The sequence below is a fragment of the Egretta garzetta genome, unplaced genomic scaffold (assembly GCF_000687185.1).
Source record: "Egretta garzetta isolate BGI_Z169 unplaced genomic scaffold, ASM68718v1 scaffold322, whole genome shotgun sequence".
Taxonomy (NCBI): domain Eukaryota; kingdom Metazoa; phylum Chordata; class Aves; order Pelecaniformes; family Ardeidae; genus Egretta; species Egretta garzetta.
The window spans coordinates 1,540,899-1,558,934 of NW_009259044.1; the positions used below are offsets into that span (position 1 = coordinate 1,540,899).

General features: G+C 38.9%; 1 protein-coding gene across 1 annotated transcript in view; it reads left to right on the forward strand.

The window, feature by feature from the left end:
• The window catches only part of FAM169B (family with sequence similarity 169 member B), a 38,425-nt gene extending 20,865 nt beyond the window's left edge, over window positions 1-17,560 (forward strand). The window contains 6 exon segments of the mRNA XM_035890597.1: window positions 2,327-2,412; window positions 4,002-4,176; window positions 10,971-11,153; window positions 13,540-13,668; window positions 15,185-15,273; window positions 17,339-17,560. Of these exon segments, the coding sequence (XP_035746490.1) occupies window positions 2,327-2,412; window positions 4,002-4,176; window positions 10,971-11,153; window positions 13,540-13,668; window positions 15,185-15,273; window positions 17,339-17,560 (884 nt within the window).
• Window positions 17,561-18,036: the final 476 nt, after the last annotated feature.

An 18,036-nucleotide genomic window follows, 5' to 3' on the forward strand; every position in this document is an offset into this window, starting at 1 on the left:
AATCATGTACATTGTGATTCACAGGGCTCAGGTGATGATTTTAACTTACTGGCGGCAATAACTTGATCTCTTATGATCAGGTGAACATAACTGAATGTCTCGGAAAGAACAACAAGGCTGGGAAAGGAGAGTGAAAGAACATGTGGTCTCACAAAACATGTTTGCATTTGAAGTAGTGTTCCTCAAAGTTGATTATAAAATGAAAAGGGGAATATGGGGAAGCATGGATGAATTTAACTGCGGACCAGATGTTGACTTGAAAAATTGTAACAAAAAGCGAAGTACATATGTTTGTGTGAAATCTGCAGAAATGTTTTTCCTTCAAGGAAGGCATCCATATAGATAAGGTTGCTCAAGTAATGTGATGTGACAGTTGCTATGTCAACTAGTGTTCCCTTCCACACATTTAAATTATTGAATAGCACATTAAATGTTCTATAAAAGTAGCTCCTTAGAACATGGTTATGCATCTTCCTATTCTCCTCAAAGATTTTAAAAACTTTCCTGACCTTTGCTGTGTGTGTTGTATGTGTCTGAACTATGTGCCAAAGCTCTGTGCAGCTCCCATTAATGTCAGCATTTGGCCCATTATGTCCCCTTTGTCTGACTCAGCTCCCTTTGTAGCTGCATGTTTTGTGGATGTGTAATGGAGCAGTGGCTGCTTGCATTTGAAAGCAGAGCGAAGGGATTTAGGGAACAGATTGAATCCATCACAGAAAGAGTATGAAACTCCCATGCAAGTAAGTGCATAATATTTAATGAGTTGAATCTGGTGCTATAAACAGGCATCTGCCCTTGCGTGCAATACTTCCTTCATTGTTAACCCAGTACACAAAATGTAATGCTTTTTGGCACGTGCTTTAATAATTTATTTGAAATATAAGTTAGTTAAGTGGAATCTCCAGCCTTAAAGCCAGTGGGAGCTGGTAAAGGCTGAAGCAAAAGGGGAAACTAACCTGTAGGCATCAGCAACATTTGTATAACCTGAGGCTAAACCAGGTAAATGATGAATCCTGTCAAAGCCATTTCACTTCCTTGTGTGTGAATTTGTCTCTAACTCGTAGATGGTTTTAAACTTTCTTGTGTTTGTCCCTAGCTGGGTAGCTTAGAACACTAGCAGACGGTGCGCTCTCTTAGGACTCAAGAGGTGTGACCTCCATGCTGTTCTTTGCAACATACTTCCTGTATTATATTTTATCTTTTTGTCTGAAAATGGAGATGCTGGCTGACCTATTTGAGGATAGTAAAGATACTGGTATTCTTGAGCACCCCTGAAATTGTGGCCATGTACTTTCTTCAGGTGGATGTCACCAGTGTACAGATAACAGAAGTTCTTTTTGCTGAAATATTTGCTGCTTGATGTGTTGGTGGTCATAAATGATGAAATTTCTGTGTTTATTCTGAAACCTAACACAAACCCTTAAAATCTATTCTATATCCTTTGAAATAACACTCTGTTAAAACTTTTCTTTCTGAACAGGGCTTGGGAGCAATTCACTGTTGCTGCTTCAGTCTTTCTCTTGTAAATCTAATGGCAGGCAATGAATTCTGTAGATGAACATGTAGGATTGGGGTTTAAATACTTGTTTCTGCATATATGAAAAATTCAGGAAGGATGGGAAGAAGTGGGGTGCAAGATTTGCATAGCACCTACACAAGGACCTGACTTAGGTGTAGGTTGGTCATGCACCTTTGCTTCAGGGCAAAGTGTATCTTATTTATCTGTGCATATGTCTGTCCTTTGTTGATAGAAACCTCTGTGTATGCATTTGAACCTTGTGAATATCTGTCCATGCAGAAATTTAGGAGTCGGTACTCTAAAGGTACAGATGTATAGAAGTTCAATCATATGGGCAGCTGAAAAGCTACTTGGTAAAGCAAACATGAAAACTTCTGTGTTTGACTTGCCTGGGTGCAAATACGGGCACGTATGCATGTGGGCAGGAGAAAGTCTGAAAGAAACTTCAAAAATGTAACCTTTAGCTAGGTGGCACGCTTTGTCCCAAATGCCACTCAAGTTACTGTGCTACTGAACAGATACTATGCAGGAAGTGCTTTATTCATGTGGCACACAAGTTGTCACACCAAAGTCACATCAATTCCTGAGAAAAATTACCTTCACTTGATGCTTCACGTGGTACTGAAAAGTGGGTATCAAGAGACACAGAAGTTAAATTGAAACACGGTTGTCATTCTGCTGTCTCACAGGAGATCAAACTGGAGTCAGCTGGAGGGAGAAGTATATCAGAGACTGCTTATGGAAAGGTTCAGAACCGACTTTGTATTTAATTGCAGGTAAAATGTTCCCGTTTTTCTCTTTTTGTAGTTTTGGCAGTTTATTTGAACCGGTGTTGGTGGCCTGTTGAAGATGTAGTAAAGACAGCTGATCCTTCTAGAGATGGGCTAATTTCGGTAAGGATGCTGTTTTAAACAGTTAACCTGTACCCTGGAACTTTCCAGCTGGAACAGTCATGTGTAATTGTCTCTGGTCTCCTACAGCTCATGCTTTATAACCTGTGGGATCTGGGCTATGTGGCTCACGAAGTATTTCATATGTCTCCCGTTGCACAGTGACATGCTCGTTAACCCTCTCTGAACAATTTTGTGCACGCAGTTTATGATTCATCTGCGGGATTTATTAGCTTTTGTTTTTAGTTTACCCTCACTGTCTACTAAAGAACGAATCAGATAAACCGAGTTACTACATTAGCAATAACTCTTCACATTACAGTTTTGCTTGACTGACTGATGAGAGGTGTAACTAACATTTGGAACAATGTTTTATCCAGCTAGTTATGGTTTTTTCTTGCCTTGAATAATGTTTATACTGTGTTCATTTTATGAAACGGTTGTTATTTAATAGTTTCTATATCTGTAATTCTTTTTCCAAATCAATTATCTTAGCAGGATACAACTACTGTTTTGTAATTCGAGAGATTTGGGTGGCCTGTAGTCTGTTTTCAGCTAAGAAGTCGGAGGCACATGAGCTTTGTGTTGCCATGAGACTACAGTTCTGTTTCCTACCCAACCCTCTGTGTCCAGCTTTGGTCCTTAAATGATTCTGTTCCTTTATCATCTTTCCCATCATCTTTCCCTAATATCTGGCATACACAGAGTTTAATTATTCACTGAATTAAGTAGGTTTTTTGTGGGTAACTGAACTGGAGGGATTTTGAGATACAAATCCTTGCAAGATAGAATTTTGAGCAGAAATGGAGGCTTTCATGATTTTAAGCATCTGCTGTATCAACAGACAATGAAAAAATATCTGAAAATAGAAAACTTGCCCTTCCTAGCTCATTGCTAAAAGGTAAGTTGTCATTATTTGTGGAAACTCTCTTTTTCTTTTTCAGCATTCATATAAGGCACCATGTTTTACCTTGACCAATATGATCTCATTCCTTTATATTCCTCCATCTCTCTGTCCTGTTGGTTGTCTTGTAAGAAGCATGGCATAAAAAGTAATTGTTCATGTTACACCTAGATTATAGGCTGTTTGGGACATACTGTATTTATTCTCTGTTTTGTATTGTGTCTACCTAAGGTCCTGGCCCACTAAAGTTCTTTAATACTGTGGCAAGATGTAAAAGGGGAGAGGTGACCAGGATAACACAGTGAATCCTGTCTTTATTTCACTTTTGGGTAGGATTAGAATGCCTTGATCCTGTTTTCAAATCTGTGACTAGTTCGCTGTGACTACAGTCAAGATACTTCTCTTCCTGCTGCTTTAGAATTCCTCTCTGTGACAATAAGAGAGATGTCAGGCTTTATAAATTGTTACTAAATTACTCTATACCCTCTGGATAGAGGGTGGAACACTGGGAAAAACTGTTTTTGTTATTCTATCTGAACCAATTCATGAGGTATTTTCCCCAAATTAAGTGTACAGTTTTCCTGGCCTCCTCTTTCCCAGCCCCTTTAAATTTTGAAGCCTTTTATGAAATGCAAAATACTATTCTCTGCTTCATTTTTCTTTAGTCTGTTTTTGTTTGTTCTCGAAGGTCCAGACATTTGGAGAAAGGATTGTCCTCTTTGTTCTGAACTACATTATTTTTGGAATGCTGGAAGGGAGTTCAGCTAATGATGCATTCTTTCTACCTCACTCTGCCACTGAGTGTGCCAAGATACTCTGGAGAAATGGTGAGGCTGTTGCCTTTTACTCGGTCAAGATGAAAGGTAAGGTCATTTTAGAGACACATTTCCATTGGTTCCTAATAGCTAGAAATGTAATCTTTTTGTTTATCTTTCAGTATAAATAATCCTGGCTCTCATTTACGTTTTTATATCAAATCTCTCTCAAAATGTATCTGGGGAACAAACCTTCCCAGAATATGGAAGCCATCCATATTACTTTCATTTAAACATGATGGCTCCAAACTCTATTCTCAGCTACACTGAGTGATCTGAGGTGCTGGCTTATTCCAATAAAATATGCTTTAATGCAGCCAAGTAGAAGGTTGTATATCTAGGAACAAAGAATGCAGGGCCTACCAACAGAATGGAGGACTGTGGAGGACTTTTATTAAATAGAGAGTTTGTATTAATGCAGACACATTGCTATTAACTAGTCTAGAGTGGAAAGGGCTTCATTAGAATAACTCTGGGTATGCAGTTGAGTACGTACCCTAATGTAGGAGCTGGTTACCAGTGTCTGTTTACAATTCATGGGTGTCATCTTGATACCAGCAGTTTAAAAGTACAGAAGTTGGTATCTTTGGAGGTAAATGCATTATTCAAGTCAGCAATCAGTAGCCATCTGTCCAAAAGGGGAGAATAAGAAACCTCTTGAGAGCTGTACAGATACGGATTGCTTTGGATTCCAGAGAACAGTCTGAAGGTGCTTTCTCTGATAGAGTCTCAAAGGCCAGCAACAATAAGAGATGTTCTGCTCTTCTGCTGCCTTGGGATGTGCAAAATTCTTATTCACACGGAGTACACCACTGTGCTGGTACAGCGCTACTGTACTATCAGTGATGAATCAAGTCCCAGCCTATGAAAAAGGAATCTTGTCTATATCTGTGAAGATGCTCATGAACTGGTTTGTAATTGGCAAACGCTTGAATTGCCGTAGTACATTTTCCTATAAGTCCTTAAATATTTCTGAGCAAAGCTTTTGGAAAGAAACATTTGTATGGGCTGTAGTGATTCATGCTTCAGTAAAATAAATTTGCACAGTAGTCTGTTATGGGTGGAGTATTAGCCAAGTTGAAACTGTTTCTGAGTAAGTTGAGAGTCACAGTTTGGTTTTAAACCAGGTCCACATAAAATACAGATTCTTCAAGTCCAGCTTTGTCAGCATCTGTCTTTTGTTGCCAGTGTTTTTTTTTCTCCAGGCAGCTATATTTGTTAGTTTTTGGCCTGTGTCACAAATTACTGCAGTCTTTTGCCAAAGCCTTTTCGGGAAGCTTGAAACGGATTGTTTTTGCCTCTTTTTGCTATTTGCTGTATGCATTTAGAAAATAATTCTTCTTTCTGAAGTTCTGTGATTTCAATTTCATACCAGCCATGCTCTGGCTGATCCTATTCTCTCTACTTTCTAGAAGAGCCATGGATTTATTAGGCCCAAAGCAGGCTAAAATAGATATCTTCTCTTGGAAGTTTTACTTCACATGGTTGTTTTTAGAATTTTTTAAACTTTTTTTTTTTTTAAAATCATAATGTAAGTTCTTTTTTCTTTTACTATCCTGGTCAGAACATTTAGTAGGGGCAGCTTTATGTACAGGACTTTATATTGTGCTGGATCTCCGTTACAGCTTCTGGTCCTAGGAAGAAATTATTTTCCTCTTTGCCCACTGTGTGATTCTGATTCCCTTTATTTCCACGCTCTGCAATTACCTGGCTATTCTTTATAGTTTTATTTTCTTCACTAGGTAATTGAGACTCTCATGCTGATGTTGTATTCAAATGTATTTCTCATCTGTGAATTTTCTATTATCTGCAGTATGACAAAAAACATGCTTCAGTGAAGCCAAATAAGCCAGAACAGATCTGTGGAGCATGGCTATTTCAAACATAAGTCATCTGGGTGAATCATAGAGACAGTGACCAAGGAGGAGAGAGTCTGTTCTATCTTTGCTACAGATTTAGTGTGCTGTTATGCAAACTAGATTTTCAATGGACTTCAGTGATTCCATTTAACTATCTTGGCAATATTGTAGAGTCATTTCCATTTGCCAGTTCCTGGGTGGCCTGTACAAAGTGAACTTGGTAAATTTGGTTCAGTTCCATCCATCCATCCATCTTGTGAACATCCTTAACTGGATCTCTTCTGATAGCCTAGCTAAAGAGGGACAGATGGTCTTGAGCACCCGCCTTGCTCAGAGACGCAGTAACTGCAAGTCGAGGTTTTGAGACAATTTGGCAACTACTGACACTGGCCATCCTGCACCTGTTGTGTAGATAAACAGAAGACTCGTTCTTCAAGGCTATCACTTTTCGTGAGCATTAGACACCTTTATTAAAACAGAATTTATTCATGACTACACAGATCATCACCCTAGCCTCTCTGCTATGTGCCTGTTACTGTCCAATGACAGGCATGCAGCATTTACCACTGGGTATACTGAAGACCGATGAGAGGTACTAAGCCACTAATGAGGCTGATAAGACACTTTGTCACGTGCCAAGATAAATGTCTGTGATTTTTATCTATGTCAGCGGCTTCCATATTAGACAGCTGAGGAGTTAGACCTCGCTGAATGTAGTTACTTAAAGGTACAATAGGAAATGAAATTTCCCTGTCCCTGTCCCTTTCTTTGCAGACAGCAGCCTGAAAATTAAATGTTTTGCAGAAAGCCTTCATATTGATACTTCGGTTTTGAGATCTGGTTTATATCCTTTTAAGTATTTATTTCAGATTTTTTTCTTGGCATGCTCTAAATCTCTGTGAAAACCTCAAAAAGAATGTGTTTTGTGTAGTGATGTAGGATTAATGACCGCTGTTACTGACACTGTTTTTTGTGCAATAAGACCATGTAATTCCCTGAAAGTTTTTCTTTTTTATTTAGTGAGGACTAGTAATTACTGAAAATGGACTTTTACTGCCTTCACATAAATGTCAGGAGAGTGTAGAAGATTCATAATGCAAATAAATCAGTAAGGAAGTTGGAGGGTGCTATGAGCCAGGAGTGTCTTAGTCCCTTTAAGAATAAAACAGAACAACCCCCCCTTTTTATATATGGCTTTTTTCCCTACTTTTATGTATTACTCTTTCCATAAAACACAGGAGCTGCCCAGTTGTGGACCAAGCTGTCTGCGGTAGAAAAAGCAAAGGAGTCAAGATTGTCAAAGCTTGCCCCTTCCCAAGCTCGCTGTGTCCCTTTTGTCAAACCTTAGTCATAAAAGTGTGGAGAAAGTTGGTGTTCTCTGTGATGTAAGTCAGACCAGCCTTAACAAAATGCGGTCTTCTGAGAAGGCTGTAAAACATGCAGCTGAACTAGGAGTAAGTGCATTGTTGGCTTCTCGTTCATTCTTTAGAGATGCTTCACAAATCACAGTTTGGGAACACCTGACTGCAAAACTCTAAGCTGATATCAAGTAGGCAGCAAAGCAACCCTAGCCCAGTCTCTGGTTTTTGCTGCCCCAGAGCCTTAGAGATGTTCTTTGGAAGTGGCTACCCAAGCTAAAATCCATTTCACACCTTTCTTCATACAAGCCTTTGCAAATTTCTTTTAATGCTTTGGTGGTCCAGGTGGTAATAGAAATAGATCCCTAAAAAGATTATAGGATTTTATCTTTCATTGATTACATACATTTCTTTAAAAAAAAAAAAATCAGAATTGACATTAACCTGACAGACAATTAGCTGAAATCATGTTGGATAATTGCTTTTCTCTCCCTCTGTTTTCTAGCAATAATATTTTTAATGTGCATTTCTGAGGCAGACTGAGGGTTCTGGCTGTAATAAAAATTAAATGACTACATATCAGTCAAGACATGAATTAATTTAATTTTATTGAAGCCAGAACCTTTGTTCCCCTTCTCACATACAAACTCAGACAATGGGTTGACCTTGGGTTCTATTCAGCAGAAATATTCCCCACCCTTTACACAAGCACTCAGCCTGCTCAAGGCCTGTCCAAACTGGATGTGGGGACTGGATTGTTTTTTTTTTTCTGGTTTGTGGCTCTTTGGGAATGCTAATGGCTGTCTGCTTTCCTGCCCTTGTAATATCTGTTTACCATTTTGCTGGCTCAGAAGTTGGTCATTTGGCACTCATGACCTAACCAAACAGATCAAAGGCTTTCAAAGGGCAGACTGTATGAATACTTCCAACTCCATCGCCAATGCCCTTATTTCCCCTGTCTCCTTCCTCACCTCAAAACAAACCTCTGAACCAAATGTGTGAGAGCCTAGTGGTCACCTCTGGGCCACCGTTAGCTTATGGTAATCTCTTTGCTATTGGATCAGAACTAGAGACAAAGTGGCCTTTGTTCCAAAGGTTTGTTTGTTTGTTTATTTTATTTCAAATGGCTGTGGGCTATGACTCTTCTAATATGTTTCCCAGGGACAAGGTGAAGAATGGCTTCATGGTTTCTTTATTTACAGTGCCTTTAGACATTACAAGTTTTTGTCATCTTCTCGACACAAAATTAGGGCCACAGACATAAATCACTCAGCTCCTGGGACTTCTGCACAGCAGTCTTGATCAGGATTTATAGGAGTCAGACTATATGAGATAATAATAAACTTATAAGGACACTTGCAACATGCAGGAATTCTTAAAGCTATTGACTTCATGAGGAAAAGTTTCTCCCTTTCTTAGAATGTATGGTGCAACACCACTGGAATCCAACATCTCTGTTGGGCCAGCAGTTAACAATGGGATTGGGGATATACTCAATTTTTTGGCTCATGAAAAAAGCGTAAATACCCATCATATGTTACAAATATTGAAAGGTTATAAACGCTACCACAAACCATCCTTTTCCAACAATGTGCTTGAACATGTGTTTGACGTTAAGCATGCAGTTTGATTAAACAGGAGTGGACCACGCCTGGATATGAATGGATTGGTTATGTAGCTACATACTCTTGCTGTATGTGGCTGAGCATGTGTGATGTGGATTCTTGCTAAATGGAGAGCTCCAGCCTTGCTAAATCAGGGTATAGAATTAAATACAGTCATGTATGTTTTGCTGAATTGGCATCCTAGAAAAGAGAGTAAACAAAGTCAGGCCTGGCAACTATCAGCAAAAGGTACCAGACACCAACTCAAGGAACTCAAGGACTTTAGTTTAAGATAGCTATGGGGATGTGATAAAGAAAAAATGGATCTATTCAATAAAAGTCTTACACTGGAATTTAGGAACAGCCGTTCAGTAAGAGATCTGTTAAATTGTGAGATAGGTCTTAGTGAAGTGATGAAAGTTTCCTGTCTCAAGACACTGAAAACTGGACTGAGTGGTACACTAGTAAGTAGTAAGAAAGAAAAACGAGGTGACCTTGATGGGAGTTAAGCAACAAAGTAAGAAAATGTAATCTTTTTCTGTTATAAAGGCCTGGATACCCATTTCTATTTAAACTGCCATGTACCCAGATAGAAGCAGCATAAAATCTTTATAAATATTTTTTTTAAATGAAAATAAATCAGCAAGATGTTTCTGTGGTGCCCTTATCCCATATGTATGTAGTTGGTGGACTGATGTTGGTCATTCATTTCAGGGTTGAATGCTTATGCTATCAAGTAGTTTGAGGTTCTGCTTTTATGGTATTCTGCGCTGAATAGAAGTTGTGAATTGCTAATGTACCTCCTGCAATAGGACCCTAAGTTGTTTGGGGTGAACATTAAAATTTTGGACCCTGAATGTCTGTTCTTAATCAACTTTCTCTTCACTCCAGTTTGAGTTTACCATACATGATTGCAAAATAAATCCCTTGGTTCTAATTTTTTTGACAGTTTTCACTGAGAACTGAGTTTTAATAGTTTGGAGGCTTAGACTTGAGTCTGTGTTTTGTCCACATGTAGAGCATTATGTCATGTCCCCATGATTTCAAGTGACTGACTTGATGTGTTTATTAGCAAGGACCGTCCTTGAGTGAAAACCCTAGTTTAACACTGACAGTAGTAGTTCAAGCAACAGACTAGAAGCACGTACATGTGTGGTAAATTACCACTCAGTAGAAATTGAGTGACTTACAAAGGAGCATTTACAATACTTGCTTAAAATGCACCACTTGGTTGTTTATGGCTTTGGCCAAACGCCTTAATTAATGTCTGTACTCACCTTCCTACATGGGTGTGACTTCTGTGTGCTGCAGTGTAAGGTTGAACCTAAGCTTCTTCAGTGAGTTTAGCTGTCACTTGGATTCTACTCGGTACTTTCTCAGACATGGTTCTTATCATACCATTTGGGGAGGCACAACAGCAATGTATTCAGAGCCCAAGAAAACCTCTTTTCTCTATCTGTAGTCATTGTGAAATTGTTAGCTTAAACAGTTTTGGGAGTTTTTCCTGGAATCCTTCTCCCCTGTCCAGCTGCATCAGGCGGTATAGACCTTCTGACCATTTAGGTCATACTGTGTTGTGTGGGTCAGTGTATTTCATAAAAAGAGCTTGTGGAGTGATTTACCAGAATAAGCAGAAGCTAAAGGAATATACTGAGATTACATTCAGAATGTTTATGCCTCTTTGGCTGTAGCCCAGTTATATCTTTTCAGTGAATTTTCCTATGTACGCTTTCCTTCTTTTTGCACCTAGATGGTCTGATTATGAGGAATCAGAGTCTGGAAAATACTATGGTGAGACCTGTCAACCACATGTTAAGCTGGTCTTCTCAGTTTGAAGGCATAAACCTTCCTCCTGAAAAGTGTTTTACTGTCTATGCAAATGCACTTCATTTGGGGTCATCCTTGTAGTCTGTGGAAAGGTATCAGGGCAATATTTGTGGCTAGAATCACGCAACGGTTAGTTAGTGCAACAATACCAATTTTGTTTTTAAATTCACATGTGTTTTCCTGTCTGCTTTCAGGGAGCCTATGTGATGGTAGAACTGGTCAATGTTACTTGCTGCCAGTTTTGGATACTATATTTGTCCGGAGAAAGTACCGAAGAGATGGCCTAGGGATGAAAATGCTGCATGATTTCTGTCAGTCTTTCATGGCTGAGGATGCCTTGGGGATCAGCTGCCCTATTTCTGCTGCGATGTATCAAGGTAAATCGTTTGATGTGGAAGTGTTAGGTAAGGGTCATGTATAATGTATAAATTCTAATATGGTCTTGGTAGGATTTTCTTAACTGGCTGAGAGTTTAGTGCACTAGTCTGAACTGAACTGTTGTTAGCATGCAACTGGTTACTTTTCTTGAAACACCTGGAATTTCCTGTAGAAAGGTAGGCCAATATTTATGACAATGAGAAGCATAAAACTCATACTGCCTGTTTGACATTTTGCATTCTTATCTTGCTCTCTCTTAGAACTGTGTCATTGCCCTAGACAGTGACTTACCCATTTTATTTGACACCAGAGGGAAAAGAATCGTAAGATGATGTCAAACCTACACTATGCACATAATGCTCTTGCAGATACTGCATTTGTAAGAAATTAGATTTAATAAGCCATATATCTGGGCTCTGCTCATTCATCCAGTCACATCAGTACTTTTTTCATATTGACTCTCTTTGAACATTTGGCACTTTTGGTAGATCGTTAAGTAGTTCTATATCTTCTTTGGTTTTGCTGGTAAAATTTGCAGAAAATATCTGTGCTCACATTATTTGTAAAACTGTTTTCTTTAGAAAAGCATTTTTTCGTGAAGTTTTTCTCTGTATGGCATACAATCTTTACTGTCATTTTTGGGGGGATCTTTCTATTGACTTACAACTTTGTAGCGATTTCCTAATAAGCATCAACAAAATTTTAACTATCTGTTCTTTCTCTTGGTCAGTATATGTCATTGAATGTGTACAAATGTACCCCAATGTATAGAAATGTACCCCAGGAGTTTCTAAGGAAACTGCTTCTTCTAAATTCAGGAAGGAATAGTACTGACCATATTGTTTTCTACTCTCCCAGTAATACCCATTTTTCCTATGGCTTGGACATAAAGATCAATGGTTTAGACACTAAGGATCAGAAAGCTGCACTGTTTATGTGTTAACACTAGCAATATATTGCAAGACTATGCTTTCATCTCAATTAAGGTTAGAGATAATAGTAAGTTTGACTTGTATCGTGTTCTAATTAGGTTTTCTAAGTCCTACTTTTATAAAAATACTAATACTGTAAGTTAAGTTTTGAGTATATTGAAGTCACTGCCTTCTTAAAATTTCATTGGAACCTCAATCTTATACTTTGACAAAAGAATGCAACCTTTTACTCTAAATCTCTGGCTAAATGTGCACAGTTTTCACGAGCGTGTTATTTAATGTTCTACAGAGCCCTAAAAGGAAGTAAAAAGTCCTTTAGCATACACCTCTATTTTGGTATATATGTTACGTTCAATAGCTTGTATTGAAATAGTTAATTTACTTTGCATATCCTTGGATAAAATTAATGACAGCGATCTGCTCATTACTGAGTTTACATCTGAGAGTTCGGGTTTTTGTTTCAACATCCCAATGTTAACCTCAACAAAGTGTTGAAGATAAATGACCCATCTAGATTCATTCGGTAGTATGATGAACCAGAATGGACAGAGGAGAGCATGAAAATACTTTTCTTGTTTACAGGTTGCTGTCTTAGTACAGTTGATAGATCTGATAGAACGGTGGTTAAGGAAAGCTTAAAAATCCTCATTAAATTTTTTTAAGTGTTTGTCCTACAATGTATGCCTCCTCTTGGCTTTGCAGACATCCTAGGGAAAGCTCTAAATAAGACAGATTTCCGTTTGATAACAGAAGCAAAGCTGAAGTTGATTGTTTATCCAAATTACATTAATGTTCAGTGTGTACTGACAGCAATAGGAGTCTGTGGGAATATGGTTTCTCAAGGTGATCATACTTCTGACACAGCTACCCCTGTTTATTCCTCTGTTAGCTCTTCCTATTTACTGTTTTCCACACCCAAAGAAGGAAATGAACCCCAGCAGCGGAGTATAAGGTAGCAGTAGTAAAATGGAAGATGGCATTGGCCCAAGAATGAACTGATACAAAGCTTTTGTTTATAAATAGAAATTTGAGTAGCGTTCCTAATGGTTAAAGCTCGAAGATACTGAAACACCTTTCATTTCAGAGTAGTGAGGGTGAAAAAACCCACACTGCTGTTAGTCTAAAATGTACTAAGTGTCTGGAGATAGTGCTGTGATGCAGTGGAAGAAGAAGGTGGCTCAGTGTGTCATTTCAAGTTCTGTATTTCTGCTCACAAAAGGAAGTAATCTAGACTGAAGCAGATGGACAGGATTCACTTGTGCCTGCTTAGGTCATTCCACATAGACTTTTCCTAAAAGCCTCAGCTAAAAGAAAAAAAGAGAAGAGACAAGAAGATATTTGCAAAGGAACTAATGAAAGTAGGTCTGAGAGAATTTCCAGGATAGAATACACTCCCTCTTCCACTGTACTTTTCACTCATTCATGCTTTTACCCCTTGGTTTCTCCTATTCAGTTTGCCAGAAATTCTTGCAGACTTATCCCGAGGAGCAGAAGCGACTGTGGGAGGTGGAAGCACCAGGAGATTGGAACCAGCGAGTGAATATCTGGTTAAAAATTCAGATGGAGTCATCCCCTGCAGGAAGTGAGTTAAAATAAACAGTGTGAGCTTGGCCGTGTTAGTTATATAAAGAAAAGAAATAAAATCAAGGGTCAGGTAGTGATAATAGGTAGGTGGTTTCTCTGTTGTTTGCACATGGAGAAACTACTGAGTGTGTAGTCCAGTTCACTGGTCTTTTCCCAGTGAATAGGACAGTTCTTAGAAATTATGAGGTAATGAAATAGAACTACAGAGCATCTGAGAGATACTGAACAAAGCACAGTCTTGGCATAAAGTGGCTGTAACTCCCATTGCAGTGCACTTACAGCAGGGTAGAAGTTAGCCCAAAAAATTCCTGTTGCACAACACAATGTCCGGGTTATAGAGAGGGGTTTGCTTCTCTGAAATTATTACAAAGAAGGAATTTGTATGGCCAATGGGCAATGTGTTTAATTACCTTCAATTTGCTGCCAATACCATTCTTGGATGGAAACACAAGCATTTTCATTATGGTTTTTGGAAGATTCAAAGTACTCTCCTACAGGGTAAATCCTTCTTGCTGGGAACATTTTCTGCCTACTTCACAAAAGATAGCGACAGAGTAGGAAAACCTTTTGACAGTTCATATGGGGAGCTTGTTGACGTAATCTGTGCAGCTGGCTTGGGGATCCAGACAGGCCCCTCTGCTGCATGCACACAAGCTGTGATAAGCATTAGGTTCCAAAATCCTAATTTCTAATCTCTTTCTGGAAACGTGGTGAGGAGTGCTGCAGAGCGAATTGCTCCCATGGCTTCCCACATCTGCCCTGCTTTGTACTGGCTTGGGGGACCTTCAGTTGAGACATTGCTTTCATCTTGTCTGCAGCACCCCACAGGAGAGTTAAGTCAGAATTTAGCCCTAGGCTGGGCTCTTCTGAAGCCATTATATTTATGTTCCTCATGCTTTAAACCAACAAAACCCGATGTTGCTCTCCCTTTAATCCATCTTGCTCAGTTCATTTTATTAATGGCAATTGAAGAGAACTACGATCATACCAGCAAACAGAAAGCAGATCCTGGAGGAGAGTATACTTTCCTTTTTCTTTCTTCTTTTTGCCATCTTCTGCAGAAACAAGCAAACAAAGAGAAATGACCCAAAACATAGGTAAATAAAATTCCACCAGAGTGGCTGTCAGTAAAAAATACATGTGAGGCCTGGGAACTCCAATGGCCAGTTACACACATAAATGAGATGTCTCTTATCTACAAAAAGAGGAAGGAGGGCAAGTATAGACCAGAAATGAGGGGAGTGTTTATAAGTATTTATATGGATTGTGAATTGCGGTGTGATCTTTATAGTGGAAGGGAGCAGAAGCAAGTGAATTTGTCACTAAAATGTATAATAAAAATCTGCTTTTTAAATTATATTCTCCATGCTGGTGCACAGCTCACTGGGCATCGCTTTCCTTTATTTGGAATGTGCTGAACAGGCATTCATCCATTGTCAGTGGAAAATCAACCCTCTATAAAAACAGCATTTAAAACAGTGTGTAATACATTCATTGTATCTGCTTTACATAAGGAATCACTTGTGTGCTTCTTATGCTTATATTACCTCAGTACTGTGCCTATTATGCACCCAGGGAAATACCAAGGGAGAGTACAGGACAGGTAACGCCTGCTAAAACTTGGGGAGAGTTTCTCTGGTTTTGCTTGGTCCTCAAGGCAGTGTTACTCCTTCATCGCTCTGTTTAATAGCTGGTGAGGAAATAACAAGAATTTTCCAGGGCTTCATGCTATCTGTTAGTAGTAGATACAGCAGAAACATTTTCTGAGAGCAGGAATCCTTTATCATCTGACTTAGTGTGCTGCTTGCCATACGTGTAAAGAGAAGCTTGCGTTTCCAAGCTGTGGTATAGGGACACAGAGATGAAAATGATGTGGCGTAGAACAGAAACTACTGGAGTTGAATGCTTACCTGTTCCATATGTGCACAGTCATTTAGATCTTTAGGGGGTCACTTGGGAACATGGTGCTTCATTCCTACTTGCTCTGTTACATAGAAAGTAAAACACAGTGTAATTCAATATTGTCAGCTCCAATCTGGATCTATGGCAACAACCACGAAAATAGACGTGTCTTACTCTGCTCTGATTTCTTAGATCCCCATTGACATTTGCAATGCTATGTTTTGGAACAAAATTATTGAGAAGAAAAATAGAAAATTCTGCTCATATTACATTTTTCCCCCCTGTACCTGACTGAATGCTATTGATGTTGTTGTAAGAATTCTGCAATCGTAGGTATTCCAGAAAAGGTTTCTATAATCCTGAGGTCAGAATTTTAAATTTTGCAAGGTTATGTGGCTGCATCTAGTGGCAATACAGATAAATTGCAGCACTCTGTTTACTGCAGCCAATACTTCAATTTGGATGTGCACAGATACATAGACATAGATATACACACATATATTTCTGTACGCATATATACATACATCTATAAAAAGCTCTTTAGCATGTCATCACACATAGCTACAATTGTTCATTCTGAATTAATTCTTACTGTTTGAAAAACAGAGAGATTTATTTACAGCGAATAGTCTCAGTAACAGGAATGTAGTGATATTTCTCTTCTGGGGTTGATTGGAGGAACAGAAATCATTTAGCATGATTTGCTCCTGGTTGCTAAATCTACCAGGCAGTGAATTGAGCTGTTTTGAAGTAGTTCAGGAATATACATAAAGCATGTAAATGTAAAGCTAAAGCAAAAAATAAGCAGACTGAGCAAGAATTAAATTTCAAATGATTGCTTATAATCCTTTATTTGAATTGATCAACGTATCTGCATTTTCTGAAAGGGAGGAAGCGATACGGGTTTTCTTGGTGTAAGAGATAGCTGGGTTATCTATTTAGCAGAACTTTCAAGCTAAGAAAGACCTAGAAACATTTTTTTTCTAGTGTAGTTTTTCAGCTTAGTCTTTTGTGGTAGTGTCGTTGGGCACCCTGGTTTGGTTAATTAACAAAAGCGAGTCAAAGGGGGCTGAATGTTTTAGTTTGATCCCTACTGAAATAAGGGAACTGTAATCGAGCTGGCATACAGCGAATTCCAAGGTTTGTGTATGCAGTGGCTTTCTGAACTGAATTGTGATTTTTTCCTGTGCCTATACAGGGCCTTGAGTGTGACACCTTTAGAATGACTAAGCCAAGCTCTTTATGGTCCTAATTATTTTATCTCACTACTGAGCGGCAGATCTGACCGTGCTTAGCTTTTTGCAGGATGGAGGTCTAAAACAGGCTGAGAGGTTTGAATGAAGCCCAAACCTAGTCAGAGGTACATGTATCTGAGAAAACAAATCACAGTAATGAAGCTTTTTCAAGTAATAAAGAAAAAGGAGAAAAGAGTGGAAGCAAAACAAAGAGCTGTAGGGGTTGTTTCCTCAGTACATTTTGGTTGCCGCACAATTAAATCAGTTTGTTTTCTTCAGACATGGGTCTCCTGGGAGAGCTATGACAGCACTGGCTCCTGTGGTGCACGCTCTTGCGTTATGTGCTGTGGTCATGGCTTCAGAGCCCACCCAGCCAGATCAAGGCTGCGTATACTCCCAGTTTTCTTTATGCTGAAATATGCATGTTTATAGTGGCCTTGGTTGACAGAGGCATTTTATATTAGCATTAAGTCACTGTTTATGTTGTTTGTGTATAATTTGGTGTTCCCTCTGTCTTGGTTCTAATTTCAGGGCGTTGAATACATTCCTGGTGTTGAGAAAGTGGCAGGAGATGCCGCAGAAGAAAAAGATGACACAGCAGGAGCAGGGACTCTAAACTCACAGGGTCCAGAACAAGAGGACTTAGAACAAGATGAAGGCAATACTCAGCAATGCAAAGGATTCGGGAAAAGAGCAGACCCTGGGGGCTTAGTTGGAGACAAGGCCACCAAGCAATTCAGAATTGTACCATAATTGCACTTTCAAAAATCAGCAAAATCTCAGTGTGGTCTGAAAAGTTGTAATTGACTGTTTGTAATTTGTAACTCTGGAGAGATTTCTTCAGGTAAGATATAATTTTTTTGCAAGACACATGTTCTTCATCTTGTGTTTTGTTTTAAATAAAGCTTTAATTTGCTATTTCTCCTTTTTCTTGTAGTTGTTGAGTAGTTGTAGTAGTTGAGCCTAGTTATTTCCCTGCTCTGAAAAGATTTTATTGGATTGCACGAGATGATACATCCAAAAGGGAATAATTGGAGAGCTTGTAGATACTGATGTAAGAAGATAGTTCTATGGAAACCATGTCCTGCGTTATGGGAGAGAGATACCGCAACACACGTTGGTATCAGAATGACAGCTGTAACCTTCCTTTCAAAGGGAACAACTGATCTTTAATTACTTTCATCTGAGCTTTTCTAGCAGAAAAATCTGCCTTAAACCCTGTGGTGGAC